The following is a 15,885-nucleotide window of genomic DNA, read 5'->3' as shown; positions in this document are numbered from 1 at the left end:
TTCCCTTGTAGGAGCCTTCACTCCTGGTCTGGCTTCCTTCCCTCCCAGCCTGGTACAGGTAGTCAAAGCCAGATTTCCCATCTGGGCCCAAGAGGTCTTTCAGCCAAAGCCAAAACAACTCCCCCAAGGAACTCTAAAGCAACTCCTAAAAAGTTAGAAACCCCCTCTCTCCCTACCCACCCACAAGCATGCCCATCTCTAGAACCTGAATTCTGTCCCTTCCTCTATAAACCACTATGGTCTATGGTAAAGCATCTGCACTTCTGAAGCAAAGGCATAATGGACAATCCACTAGCTGTTGTTGCCCCTTCCTCTATCCTGTGTGTTAACAGGCATATGCTCTGTCATGTGTCCAGTGTTCCTGAAGTCTCCACAATACTCTTTTATGAAGTATCTGTTGTTCAGGGTACTATGAGAGAACACGTACAAAAATGGTGGTCCCAAACCTCACAAAAGCAGGACAATCCGGGTTTCTAAGAGTATGGAGGATATTCGAAGATTACTAAAATTTGTATTAATAAGTCACTGGTTTAGTGGTAACCATTTGGCAATATATATAAATGTATCAAATCAACACGTGTATACCTTCAATTTACACTATATTATATGTCAATTATATTTCAATAAAGATGAAAAAAAAAAGCCAATGGTTTGAGATACATCTTCCTGCGTGGAATCCAAGAGAAAAGGAAAGAAATGGATTCACTTATAAGAATGAGGGGTCTTGATAGAAGGGAGGCTGAGACGGCCACACTTCAGTCCACTCCCACCCTCCAGGCAGAGCCATAGTTGGCTGTGCAGGACCTGGGCTGTCAACATCTATGCTTTAGTTGCTCTCCTCTGTTAGCAGAGGTGCATTTCCTAACCTCCTTCAGTGTGGTGTTCCAGAACACTGACCTGCTAGGATAGGGTTGCAGAACCAATGGAGGAAGAGATGGGCCGGGGAAGGAGAGGCCTGTACCTACGCTGTTTTGCTTTCCTTCAGCTTGGATTCTTCCAATCTCCTCATTTGCACAGGGTGGACTGAAATAATGACTTGCAGCTACCTACCATAGCTTATGGTATTTTTCACATATATTTTTCCATTTAGGCTCATCTGAATCCAAATTACACTCTCCAAATTTTACTTTCAAATTGTGGTTTCCAAGACATTCACTGTTCATCATTTAGGACTTAATAGGCATGAACATTCATTCTTTATTAACTAATAGACTTCTATGATATTAAGGCCATGATTATAGTTCAGTAAGTGACTGCCCGAGATTATCCTCATCTCATGCCCCAGGCCACCCCACAGATTGGCCAACTGATCTTTAGCCCACCAGCACCCAACCTCCCTATCAGCTCACTTCATTTTCACTACGGCTCTGTTTTATTCTATTTGTCTACAATCTACAATCTCCAATTTTAGAACACATTCGCTTGAGTCCCCCAATGAAGTCCTACTGCTTTCTTTCCTGGTCACGTTCTTCACACAGCACACTCACTCCCAACCACAAGTACTGACCCCAAGCCTGGGGCAACCCTGGGCCCCTCCCTACCTGGGCACTTCTCTCAAGAGCAGCCCTCACTGGACAAGGCGTAGCTTCTAAATCTCACACGTCTTCTGAATTCAGATCTCGGAGGGCTAGATTGGAACAGTTCATGCCGGCACAGCAAGAGCAAAGAGACAAACGAGCTGGTATCAAATATTTCCGTCCTTACTCCATCATATTTTGAAGAACAACCTTAATCAACTTCTGAAACCCTGAAGTAGGTTATTACACCAGCAGGAAGCCTCCAACTGCGTGACAGTGGAAGTCTGTCCCACTGAAGCCTGGAGATGTGGGGAGGAGCAGCAGAGTTTGACAGACTCAGCCCTCTTTTAAAACGGCGCATAACACAAAAGATGCCAAGTTTAAAAGCACAGGCATACCTCTCTAAAGTAAAAAGACTTATTTCCTTACTCAAATCTTCGATCTTCCCACTGTTTCTTCTCCAGTGGTATCCCTGACCTTCACTCTTTCTCTCCAGATCACTTGGTGATAGGACTTTATGGCCCATTCGTGTAATAGCCCACTGCATTTCTCCTCTTCCTTTCATTGGGCTCATTATGATAAAAGAGAACCTTCTTTTAAGATGGCATGATAGAAATGCATAAAAATGGTATCAGAGCTAAAACTAGGCACTAATAGAGTGGCTCTAGTAGGTAAATTAGCCAACACATATGCACACTTGCATATGGTATACTTGACCTTGTAACTTAACTGAAAAGTGCCTTTCAATCTATTCCTTGGGTTTTTAGTTAAGTGGCTCTTTGCCAAGCCCAAAGTGCTTTTCCCACCTCTCTAATGTATTATACAATAGGAATTTGAGGCAGAAAAAAAACACAAAAAAACCCCACTCCAACACACAAAAACAAAACAAAACCTCAAACTAAAAAACGAATATCTGGCTTTGCCTTGTTCCTGGGTTTTCCATGATTTTTGTGACTTGGCCCTCTCAAAATAGAGTTACTCGTGTCCTCTTACATTCAAACTTGTCCCATCCATGCAAGCCATAGACTTAGAGGGACTCAATCGTCTCTATTCGATACCAACCACTTTGGGGCAATCTAACCTGTGCTTTTGAGTCCCTGTTTAGATCATCAGCTTCAGCTGAATTAACAAGTCTCCCTCCATGACTTCATGGGAACAGGCCAACTTCTGACCTGTTCTCATGGACTGCAACTTCTCTTACTAAGCTGCCTATACAACCACTCCTTGAAGAGGGAGGTCTGGCCTTGCTCCTGCTGCTGGGGCCTGTTTCCTCCTGACATATAGCATACTTTCCTTCTTGCTGCTTTCCCCCGTGAACTTCTAAGCATCAGCTGTTCCTGCTGCTTATGAGGACACCATCTTTTCTCACAGCAGAGCCCACACAGATGCTTCCCAAAGCACTTCCTGGTGTCACCACCAGGCCCCCGAGAGAACCCGTCCCCATGGCAAATGTACTGCCTTCCTTTCCCTTCCCCTAATGGAATCCCTCTCCCTTTCCTATGGGGACCATCCTACTGAAAAAGAGCAGACATAGGTAGTCACATTCCAATGCATGACAAAAATCCTTGTTTAAAATCTGAAGAAGAAAAAAAAATTCATGTTTTCCTCAAGGTTATTCTGAATCACAAAACACTGAGCTTTGGAGCTGAAAGAGACCTTAGAGATCATGTAGCACAATGATTACAGGGGTTGAGATTTCTCAAACCTGTAAAATTTCCAAGAAAGTGGACTTGGGTGGGGGAGGAGTGTTGTGCACCCTCTGCTGCTCTTACCATCTTGTCATAGGAGAAAGGATATTTTAATACCCAAAATATAAGAAAGGCATAATTTCATAATTAAAAAAAGCACAGATAAAACTTTATGCAAAACTCACGACACTGTCTTTCTCTCTCCCCTCACCCTCCCAATTTTGCCACAGACCAGGGAAAAGTCTGTCATGGAAATCTAAGCAACGCTTGGAAACCACTGAGCAAGGCTAACCCTCTGGTTTTACTGGTAGGAAAATGATTCCTCCAAGGCTTCTAGGCAGTAGGGGACAGGACTGTGCTTATTTCCAGTTCAGTCTTCTTCCTACTGGATTTGCTAAGCTAAGCTTGTGTTGCTTTGAGCGACTGGGCTGCTGATTTTCATATTTGGCCAAACTTTGATTGACTCTCAAATAATCATCACTCTCCTCCACCAAGTCTGAAGAAGCCTATGCATAGATGGCTCCTCAGAAGGGGTTCCCAATATCAGATAACGGGAGAGTATTACTTCTGAGGTACTTTCTCATTTTGCATCCTGAGAAATACTGCAGTATTGCCCCCATAGTGACCCACGTAAGATTGAAAATTTCATTTCAAATTGATAGGTATGACTTGAAGGTAACCCTCAAAATAAAAAAAATGAATGGGTTGGGGGAGTCATCATTTTTCCAATTTTCCACATCTTTTGTGTCCATAAGCTTAGGGATTTTGCAGTACAAATGGCATCTTTCTAAGAGTAGAGTAATTTTTTATATTTCTTTCTTCCCTCCAACACATGGTATCTAACTTCTTTTTCTGTGGTTTCAACTATTCTTGATCAATGCTACCCATAATACTGGTTCTGCCTTCACTTATCCTTATCTGCCTCCTCTTTCTACTCATTCATGTTTTCTTAAAAGTAGCTTAGGAATTTGCTCTTTGGCGCTGACGTGAATAAATCACCTTTAATCTGGCATGTAAATGGATATCTGATCACATCCTGTGACTTCATTTGAGAGCTCTCAACAACTATTTCTGCTTCACTGATTCAAAGAAATTTTAGTCCTTTGAAGCATTCTAATGTGGTTTTTATAAAATACCAAAAAAGTAGCCATCAAATTATATGCCTCTCTGGAAAGAATAAGAGATCAAAATTTCTGTTAAAAAAAAAAAAAAAGTGATTTAAGCCCCAAACTCTCCAGCCTGTTCAAAAAGGAAATCCAAAAAATAGACATTTATCACTAGAAGAAAAGATTATTCCAATTTCTTTTGGTGGTGAAACTCTGACCCTAAAGCCGTACAATGATAAATAGATAGCCTATTTCTGCCCCTTTTATCTATAGATTTCAAAGTGCAAGTGAGAGGAAGGTGATATTTTGGGTCTTATCTAAGTTAGGATGGAGGGAGAACAGAAGCCAGAAGATTTCAGTGGCTTGTTCGTTGTTAGGCATAAAGGCAGAGATAAAAGAGCACTTGGTCTGACTTATTCTGGGCTTTTCTTGTAAAATAGCCAAATTAGCCCCTGGGCTTCATGGGAGTCACCCAGGATTCAGTGAGGGTGGACATGACTTCTGTGGTGTTTATGGATGGAATCTAAGGCCAGGATTTGGCACCATATCACTTGAAACAAACATTTAATGAGGAGAAAGCTCAACTTCCTCAGAAGGATTACCCATTCAGCTTTTTACTTCATTGTCCTATAGTTTGCTAAAGGTCCTGAGACAACACAGATGTCTGCATAAAAAGGACAACGGGTATTATCAAACTTCCACTGAGAACACTATGTATATGTTTTCCTCAAAGCACCTGGGTACTTAATGCTGTGGAAAACGGCTCCTTCTTGTCAAGGTCAAAATTTAAGGGGAATCATGCAGAGAAGATTCCTGTGTGAATGAAAGGCTTGGGAAATATTCTTCCCCATCACCAAAGCCAATGTCTAACCTTAATAAATGCAACAAGCAACATCCAGTGTCCTCACACTTTCCTAGGGATGCCTACAGCACATGCAAACTTCTCTGTGGTCCCCAGGAAGTTTCCAGTATCTCTAAGGACTTCAGCACAGTTTATAGATATTGACAAGTTTTCTATGAAAATGGGGGACTTTCTCTGGAAAAGATTTTACCCAGCAGTGACCAGCTGCCCCACCTCAGTAGAAAATAGTGGATAGTTGGGCAGAGAGCTGCTGAAACCCTCAAAAAATGATGACTGAATGTAAACTCTGCAATGCACACATGCACGTATTTGGGGAGAAAAGAAAGCTAGTCACCATTTTTTTTTTTTTTAAAGATAAAATCTTAAAAAGATTTTATCAAACTTTGTCTTGGCAGGTCTTACTCAGGAGAGAGTTTCCTTCTCTCATCTTCTGTGCTATTGTCAAACTTCGTATTTTTGTTATTTTTTTTTAAAAGATTTTATTTATTTATTTGACAGACAGAGATCACAAGTAGGCAGAGAGGCAGGCAGGGAGAGAGGGGGAAGCAGGCTCCCCACTGAGCAGAGAGCCCAATGCAGGGCTCGATCCCAGGACCCTAGGATCATAACCTGAGCTGAAGGCAGAGGCTTTAACCCACTGAGCCACCCAGGCACCCTAGTCATCTCTTTAATGAAGACCAGCTTACTGACACTGATTTTGGATGACTCTGCACCAAGTTTACAAAATGGAGCAAAATCCGAGTGGTTCTAAGAGGCGGGCACCTATTCTTGGAAATACTGAGGATTTCTTCATATTTAGAACTTTCATTTTAATCCAAATGAGCTTATTCCTATCGAAAAAGGGGCAGGGACACTACATTGTCTATTTTAGAGAAAAGAAAGGCAGAGAAAGGTCGGGGCGCCTGGGTGGCTCAGTTGGTTGAGCATCCTCTTGGTTTTGGCTAAGTCATGAGCTTAAGGGTTGTGAGATGGAGCCCCATGTTGGACTCTGTGCTTGGTGCAGAGTCTGCTTAGGATTCTCTCTCTCCCCCTCATTCCTCCTCTCCCTGCTTGCGCATGTGCTTTCTCACTTTCTCTCTTGCTCTAAAATAAATAAATCTTTTTTAAAAGTCAAAGAAAGGTCTATTTAAGATATTACAACCCATTGAGAGCCAGAGCTGGCATGATTTTGTAGTTTAGAAAATACACTTACCCTGGTGAAAGGAACCCCTTATTTTAACTAAGACACCCCACAAACAGATGATGACAGTATTAAGGGCTTAATAATGTTTACACAAGTGTCTCTTCCAGAAAAATGACATATTAACCTCTTGTTTAAAATTCCAGCCCTTTATTTCCTCAGGAATTGTTCTCTTATCTCTATATTAGGAAAGTTTGCTGCACATGCAACTCCTTGTCCCCCAGAATCCTAGATTCCTGAGGATTTATATCTCAGGACTCAGAAGTACACGTCCTGATCATGAAATGGAGCTGAGCTGAAAGTACGTTACTGTGTTCTGAAATGCTCCTTCTTTTCACTTATGAAGAATACTAAGATGTTACTATAAGAAAAGCAATGTAGGGGGCGCCTGGGTGGCTCAGTGAGTTAAAGCCTCTGCCTTCAGCTCAGGTCACGATCCCAGGGTCCTGGGATCGAGCCCCACATCAGGCTCTCTGCTCAGTGGGGAGCCTGCTTCCCTCCTCTCTCTCTGCCTGCCTCTCTGCCTACTTGTGATCCCTATCTGTCAAATAAATAAATAAATAAATAACCTTAAAAAAAAAAAAGAAAAAAGAAAAGCAATGTAGTTTGGAAGGTGAGAGGTCCTTCAGTAGATAAAGAGTGCATTCCAGCTCTACCCATCTTGGGCAAGTTCACTAACTTCTTAGCATCCAGGTGTTATATTTTTGTAAAACAAGGTAATGCCATCAGCTACTTAAGGAGCTGATATCAATCAATAATAGTTATATATTTTTTATGGACCACATATAATGCAAAATGCTTTCTGAGTTTTTTAATCTTTTTTAAAAGATTTTATTTATTTATTTGTCAGAGAGAGAGCGAGCGAAGAGCGAGCACAGGCAGACAGAGTGGAAGGCAGAGTCAGAGGGAGAAGCAGGCTCCCTGCAGAGCAAGGAGCCCGATGTGGGACTCTATCCCAGGACGCTGGGATCATGACCTGAGCCGAAGGCAGCTGCTTAACCAACTGAGCCACCCAGGCGTCCCCTTTCTGAGTTTTTTAAATGATCATCTCATTTAATGCTCACAATGTCTCATTGAGTTGGGTGCTATTATGTTCATTTTATACAGGTGAGGGAAGCGAGGCTTTGAAATATCACATTCATCCTTAAGCCAGAATTCAAACACGGACCTCCTGACTTCAGGGGGAAGCTATGGATTACTACATCAACAGTGTGAGTGAACTGATAAAATAAATATAATATGTTTAGCATAGTTAGTGACATATAACTGAGGTTCACTAGAAGTTTTGGTACAATTAACATTAACTAGTGTTTATCAGCAGTGAAAATCTTTGAGGCCAGACACCGAGACTCACTTATTTTTGCAATCTCAGATTCTACTACAGAATGCAGATGTGCTCTGTTGAGACTTGTTAAGAACGAACGTGGATTCCACTTGGAATCATCCGCACTAAAGAGCAGCACTGCCTGAAGCCACTTTCAGCTGGTCTAAGCAAAACCGTATCTAGAACAGACACTGAGTTCCCTTCGCCCTCATATTCCCTATTAGCAAGGTCTAATAGGAGATAAGCCTGTTATCTCATAGCAATACAGAATACAAAGAATCTGTGTTGTATTTTGTCTATAACATACAGTATTTATCAAGAAATAACCTCCTTCACAAATGGTGCAGAAGACACAAAGAAAATGAAGGACTGCCCTCTCTCTTGAACCTAGTCAAAACAAGAAGCTGTAAAGACTTGGAAAAACTGTTAGGTATTTGGTTTGGGGGCAATCAAAGGTTAATGAAATTAAGTCCCGATTGTTTGTGTCTTTAAATTTCTAACTCAATGACAATTAACGAAATTGAAATCTATTGATATTGACATTAATTTTAAAATAAAATTTAAAGTTAAAATTCCAATCCAAAGGATAAAAAAATGCAGACTCAAAGGGGTACATGCACTCTGACGTTTACAGCAGCACTGTCAACAACAGCCAAATTATGGAAAGAACCCAAATGTCCACTGAGTGATAAATGGATAAAGAAGATGTGGTATACACACACACACACACACACACACACACACTACTCAGCCAGCAACAAGAATGAAATCTTGCCAGTTGCAATGACATGCATGGAGGTACAGTATACTTTGCAAAGTGAAACAGGCCAGTCAAAGAAAGAGAAATACCATATGATTTCACTCATATGTGGAATTTAGGAAACAAAAGAGATGAACATAAGGAAGAGGGTGGGAAGCAAACCGTAAGAGACTGTTAACAACAGAGAACAAACTGAGGGTTGCTGGAGGGGAAGTGGGCGAGGGGATGGGCTAAATGAGTGATGGGCATTAAAGAGGCCACTTCTTGTGATAAGCATTGGGTGTTATACATAAGTGATGAATCACTGAATTCTACTCTTAAAAACCAATATTACAGGATATGTTACCTAACTAGAATTTAAATAAAAATATGAAACAAAATTAAATTCAAAAAGTAAAATAAAACTCCTAATTCAATATTAATAAATAAAAACAATAATTTCATTATAATATTTTGGTTTAGGATATTGCCTTCTACAAAATTTCATTCTTACATGACATTCATGATACTACTTAACTTTAGGAAGTTTACTAATATCCCTATTTTTAAAATGTCAAGCCTTAGTATAAAAAAGCTTCATATCTTGCTCAAGGTTACACAATGAATGAATGGCAGAACCACTCAGGGGACATTCCCAGGTATCTGAAAAGAAATGTGGCCTTGAACACTGACATCTGAATAAGACAAGAGAACAGACAGGCTTCAGCCCAGTTCAAAAATTCAGAGATAAGTGGCACTGTGTAATTACATATGGATGAATACCCTTTATAATTTTTAACCATTTTCTTTCTCAAGGACATATTTTCTTGAGATTTTACCTATTTTTTAAATTAAAAGAAGGAAGGAAGAGAGACAGAAAGAAGAAAATAGAAATTAATTACACTCTTGCTACATAATAATTTTATGCAATCCACATACTTCTAAAAAACTACGACAATTATGTGTAATGAAACATAGATATTGGGGTAAATGACGGCTGCTGAAATCCTGAATATAATCCAGTCAATGCTTCACATCTAATGGTCAAGCTTCCAGCTGCAGGTAAGCCGCTCTACACCAGAGTAAACACGCGCCAGTTCAAGCTCACCCACACCTCTCTGCAGCTGTTGTGAAAGCTGAGGTAATAAACGCCTCAGCTACACAAGGACCTAATTGTGACACAAGCAAAGAACCGTCCCTCTGGAACTATCCGTTGGTGACAGAAGGCAGGTCTCGTAAAGTGGAAATCATGAGCGATAATTACCTAGGCATGTAAAGGACTCTCTCGGCCACCACAAAACCCACCCTGAAGAAGAGATTGCTGGCTGGAATGAACGGGAAAACCAGGAACAACAAGCCCACTAAAACTTCCTTGTGCTCCAGTCTCTGAAACATACAACAGTGAAGGACAAATTAATTTTTAAAAACTTTCACTTCAGTTGGCATTTAACCATCTCTTTCATTCTCAAGTTCTCATTGATGGAATGAATAAATTAGACCAATGCAAACGCTTTGATCAGTAAGCTGAATTCATCAGAGAAAGCCCTTGGGCTGAAACCCCTGGCAAGTCACACGTTCGCCACCCAGAAACCTCTGATAATTGCACATGAGCAGTGACCATTACTCCTTGTTTTGGGCCAGTCCTACAGCAACCCTACTTCTTGGCTCTGGTCCCTTTCAGAATCTCTGTCCGAGAGCAAAGCAGCTTAATAGAATCAAGCTCACTAAGGCATCATAGAGAATTATTGTCCTCTCAGAAATAGAGTGCATTAAAAAAAAAAAAAAAAAACACAATAAACCCACACAAAGCTCACCAGGAGCTTAGCATAAGGCTTGGCATAAAAGAAATTAAATGCAAATAGTAAAATTCAGAGAACCAATGAGAGAGATCATTAAAGCTGAGAAATTTTTAGGTCAAATTAAGCCAGTATTTTTTCCATGAAATTTTTTGGCATCAAAGTCATTACAATAATTCATTAAATTGACAAAGCACCTTTCTCTAATACTATATATTTTCTGTAGATCTAAATTTGTCAAGATTTTTCTGTCACTTCTCATTAACAGAAAAAATTTATTACTAATAATTCGCTATAATGGACACTGTAAATGTTAGTCTGTATTTCCATGACTGTCGATGATATGGACACATTTGAAGACAGGCCTATTTAAAACACACCTTAATATATAGGATGACATTATTTTTTCTTTTTAAAACAGTTTAAGAAAACCAAATAGAACTTTGCATATTACAGTTATAAATATTTCTTACAAACATTTAAAAGTGTATTCCTTTTAATAATTGTATAAGACTAAATAAAAGTTTTAAAAATATAGATAAAACTTCCTAATACCAGCTACTAATGCTTTAAGTGGACAAAGTAAAAGATTTTTAACAACTTGAGAAATTTGTCTCCTGGATTTTATTAAAATATTGGTTTTGCTGACTATAATGTATAGAGTAATAAAATTCCAGAGAGCAGTTCCACATGAATAAATGTGATTTGGACAATTTTCCTTAAATAATTAATGGTTCTATAAGTTATGATCTCATTTTTTTACCTAAAGGAACCATACTCTTTAGAATTAAAAGATGAAAGGGGGAAAAAAGGCTTTCATAACAAGCCTTCAACTGAAATGGATGCAACTGGATGATGTTATATTTTCTCTGACCCACTAAAATTGAGAAAAAAAAATAGGTGAGAAAAGTAGCAAGTTCATTATATTTAAAAGCTGCAACCTATTTTTTTAATTTAGATTATACTTTGAATTTACAAAATACATTTCATCTCAAGAAATTAAAGTTTACGTAATTTAAAGAAGAATAACACCTTCATAAGAATCCTGTGACTCAAGAGCAAGTATTTCTTTGCTAAAACTGAAAATGAATCCCAGAGAATGAGTGTCTCGCCCAGTGTTCCTTATGAACTCTCGGCCTATTACTGAGTAGGGGGTTGATGTCCTATTTCTGTCGATGCACTTTTATTTTTTAGCTATAGTTGACTCCTTCTTTGAAGCCTATCAAAACGTGAAATATTTTTTACAAAAGAATTCGCATATTGTCCCACAGAAATTTCTGTAAAGAACTTAATATGTTCTACTTATTAATCCTATAGAATTAAGAAGAATATAACCAGAACTCAAACCAGACCATTAGCCATGTCCCTGGATAGTGTCACATCCATTGAGCCACCTCTCTGGCTGTCCTCAAGGTTAGGAAAGAACAGTCCTCACAGAGGAGCTGAAGGAGACATCACTTCCATATCCCCAATCTCACACCTTCTTTCCTGAGCAAAGGCTGCCTTCCTCACTCTGGTTGCCAGGGGTTTATGTCCTTTACTCAGCAGAATCCCCAGTGCTTTCAGGAGCCCCCAGGTTGGGAGGAGGCAGGTGTCCTGACTTGTAGGCACCCAACCCTGTTCCTGCCCCCTCTCCCTCCCTCTCCCGACCCTGAGGGGGCAGGACCCCCCCAGATCTCCCCGCTGCTGGGGACAGAGAGTGACAGTCAAGGAGCCCCCAGTCTCCCCCAGAAGACTGACCTGCAAACTGAAAACTCACTACACCATGTGTTCCTTGTTCCTCCACCGGGTTCTTCAGGCTCCAAGAGCATCTTTATCTCCTTCATGGCCATCATCCCAATTGTAATCACACATTTATCTGTGTGTTTCCATCGTTATAAAACGTCTGTCTTCCCCAGGAGATTGGGAGCCAGGAGGGCAGGGAACTGGTAAGCTGTGTTCACTGGTACATGATCTGTGCTTAGTTCAGTGCCTGGCACTTAATGGGTGCTCAGAAATAATTGTAGAATAAATCAGTAAGTGAATAAATGTACCCAGCAAGGGAGAAAACTGGATGTAAGAAGGCGAGAAGTTAAGGAGGACATCCTGGTGGAGGTGACGATGTGAATTTGAAAAAAATTAATGAATGTGTAGGAGGCAGACAAATTTGGTTGTGGTTGGGAAAGGAGGGCAGGTCATTGGCAGAGGAGGGGCTGGTCCTAAGGGAGTTTTTTGTTTAACTCAGTCAAAGACAGTGGCACAGCACCCAAACTCAATGAAGTTTTACTATTCTGTTTTGTCTTGAGAAAAATAATATTCATGAATAATTCTTTGCTCTTAAATTAAATTGATGATCATACCCTTTGTCTTTCCTCCTCCCTCTTCAGTCAAGAGAGAGAGAAAAAATAATCAGAAATGTATTTCTCTAAGTGGTAAGTCAATCAATCAAACAGAAAGTTGTAAAGTTAGGGGAAAATGTCATGGACATGGCTGAATTTCCTAGAATGAGAAAGAGTGGGAGGGAATCCAATTTCGCATGTTGTAGATCACAGATGTGACAGAATTGGCTAAATAATTTAAAGCTTATTTCAGCCTAACAGAAACTCAAACAAAATATGAGTTGGGGGAGGGAGAGAAAATTTGTGACTTTACAAAGTACGCAGAGTGCATTCAATTTCTAGGAATAGAGGCAAATGGAAATTTACTTATTCAAATTACAGTAGGGGGTAAAAAGACAGGAGTATTAAAAGAGCTAATCATATGGCTATTAATAATGCGCATTATTTGATTAACTGTGCAACTTCAGAGTTAATTTATTTCTTTGAGCTTTAACCTGATGATCAGTAAAACAAAAGAAAGGATATTAATAACTATTGTGTCTGTAGGAAAATGTGTGACAAATTCAGGATGACAGACGGTAGGTCTGAGTCCTTCCTGGCCTGGATGAAGTAGAGAAGCATGGCCCTCAGCTGCAAGGAGATAAAGAGCTCTCCACACCTGCCGGAGGGTTTTGTTCAGCTGCTGTCTCCACAACACCTCTCCCACCAAGCAGCTAAGTAAGGGAAGAGCAGTGGTTTTCTCAGGACACGTGAGGGACCTCAGAGGAAACATCTCTCCAGAATCCAAGTCTAGCCTGGCAGCTTCTGGTTTCTTTCTTCCTCTTTGCCCTACTCTCAGATGACTTTTCAAAGCACAGATCACAGATAAGAGGACACACGCACGCACGCACGCACACACGCGCACTGTGGCCAGCAGGGTATGGCTGTGTGTTCAGTAGAAGAGGACCCCTCCCTGCTCCATTTAAAACAGACAACAATCCACTGCTCACCGTTCCCTTCCAGGAAGGCAGAGAATGGACCTCATTATGGTAATTTTTTAAAAAGATTTTCTTCTTAATTTTTAAATTATTTCTATACCCAATGTGGAGCTCGAACTGTTGGGTCCTTTATCAAAGGAACGAGACTGAGACAAAGTTACGCAAAGCCTTATTCTATGCCAAGCATTAGAAGTCAGACTGACCGGTCAGGGCCGCCTCTGAAGAGAGCGACGCCCCTTGGTCTTACAGGCTAGTTTTTATAGGGCACAATCGCAGACGTCTGCATATGTGGCTTTGGCTGATTGGACGTCTCCTACCTGTGTGTTTTATTAACGGTTACCTGGAACCGATACTAGTAACTGTTGAGGCGTTTATTAAACAACAAAATGGCCTTGTTTTAGGTATGTGTTTTAGTAATAGTTGCCTGGAACTGATATAAACAAAATGGCCTTGTTTTAGGTGTTGTGTTTTAGTAACAGTTACCTGGAACTGAGAGCAGTAACTGCTGAGGCTTTTATTAAACAACAAAATGTCTACCTAGGTAACATGGAGTCACTATGGCTAAGTAGGCCCACGCAGGCCCTAGGGGTTTAACATGTTTTAACGTGGAATCGACCCCAACAGAACTTACAACCCCGAGATCAAGAGTCCCATGCTCTACCAATTAAGCCAGCCAGGTGCCTCCTCATTATAGTAATCACTATCTTTGTTAATATATTTTCTCCCACCTCTACAGTTTTCAGGAAAATGGTATGGTGCGTGTACGGTGAGAGTATGTTCTTAAGAGGTCTAGATATAACACAGCTGTATTTCGATTCTAGAGATTTATTTGGCAGCGCTGAGCTCTCACTGTCTGCATCTAATTTAGCAATCTTCTGAGAAGCTGATGACAGTTGAGCTCCCCTCTTCAGCCCCAGGAGACAGGCGTTTGCCAAGGTGACAACGGACATGGCTGCCAATACATACTAGACCCCCCTCTTTTTCTTTCTGTTTAGGCGTTTATTCCTTCCATTACACTACGAATTCCTTGATAACAGTCACCATCTCATTTAAACTTGTTACCTAGATATGTGGCACAAACAGAATTGGCATTCAACTCGTATGAGCTGTAACAGTAAAGCTCAGTGATGAAAGCTGCATACACATTACCAGGGTTCTCTGAGAGAGCCTTTTCAGGGACTTCCTGTCAAGAAAATCTTTTACTTTTGGTAACCCTTTGAAACATGGTATTTGCAGCATTAATTTGGGGTGAAAAGTCCTCAGTCTCTGAGCATCTAAGAGCATTCCATAAGGGTCTGGCAAACTGACCAATGGTACTGAGGCTTTTGTTTTTTAAGATTATTTATTTATTTATTTATTTATTAGAGAGAGAAAGAGAAAGAGCTCAAGCATGGGGAGCAGCAGTCAGAGGGAGAGGGAGAAGCAGGCTCCCCACTGAACAGAGAGCCTGAAACAGGGTTCGATCCCAGGACCCCAGGATCATGACCTGAGCCAAAGGCATATGCTTAACTGACTAAGCCACCCAGGTGCCCCAGAACTGAGGTATTTTAATCAAGACATACCCACACCTTCTGCACCACTCTGATTCCATTCACTGCTACTTATGGCTCTTCCATCTTGCCCCATCCTTTGATTTGTGTGCTTAGGAAAAGTGACATCTTTTACTTTATTGACATTCAATTTTAATTTTTAAAATACTTTAATTTATTAAGATTTCTAATCACATTACCACTATTGCCATTGTGAAAGTTCTTTTTAATTGAAGACAAGTTATTTGATCATCTGGAATCCCTTGTGACTATAATCCCTTGTAGTCACAAGGGATTCCAGATGATGTTACTACTTCCTCAACTCTTGTGAGGGGTCTGCTCTGAATTCCAGTCACTGAGCCGGGCAGTGAGTGAGGCTCCTTCTCTGGCTAAGTGACTCCCAAACGGCAACCCTGCAGCAGCCAACCCAAATCTATGCAAGTTTAAATAATGACCAAACCTCACAATGACTCTGCGGAGGTATAACTATTCTTGTGGTAAACTGTTGTATGTCTCAGACCTTTGGGTCCTTCACAAATAACTATAACCATCATCGGTACAAATGCCAGGGAGTTACGTCAATACTTCTGGCACAAAGAGTTCTCAAGTTGCACACAACCTCAGCTCTCCTTCCTGCAAAACTGGGAAAACTGGGCTCTCCTTGTACACATTTTAAGAATTCTTTTATGGCCCAATACCCCTCTGACTGTCCATAGGAAATGCATCAGTGAGTTTCCACTTGAGCAAAACAGAGGCTTCGGTTGATTTAACATCATGAACTTTGAATCTACAAAAGCCCTTAGACACTCTCAAGGATAGGGATAATACCAAAGGCATTAAATGAATGGA

General features: G+C 40.6%; 1 protein-coding gene across 3 annotated transcripts in view; it reads right to left on the bottom strand.

The window, feature by feature from the left end:
- TMTC1 (transmembrane O-mannosyltransferase targeting cadherins 1) overlaps positions 1–15,885 on the bottom strand; it is a 256,320-nt gene that overhangs the window by 78,985 nt on the left and 161,450 nt on the right. For all 3 annotated transcript variants that reach the window (XM_044228523.1, XM_044228522.1, XM_044228524.1), the window contains one exon: positions 9,681–9,802. In XM_044228523.1, coding sequence (XP_044084458.1) covers positions 9,681–9,802 — 122 coding nt within the window. The remainder of the gene's footprint in view (positions 1–9,680; positions 9,803–15,885) is intronic.

Source organism: Neovison vison, chromosome 12 (assembly GCF_020171115.1).
Source record: "Neovison vison isolate M4711 chromosome 12, ASM_NN_V1, whole genome shotgun sequence".
NCBI classification, from domain to species: domain Eukaryota; kingdom Metazoa; phylum Chordata; class Mammalia; order Carnivora; family Mustelidae; genus Neogale; species Neogale vison.
This window is presented reverse-complemented; position numbering and strand designations above follow the sequence as displayed.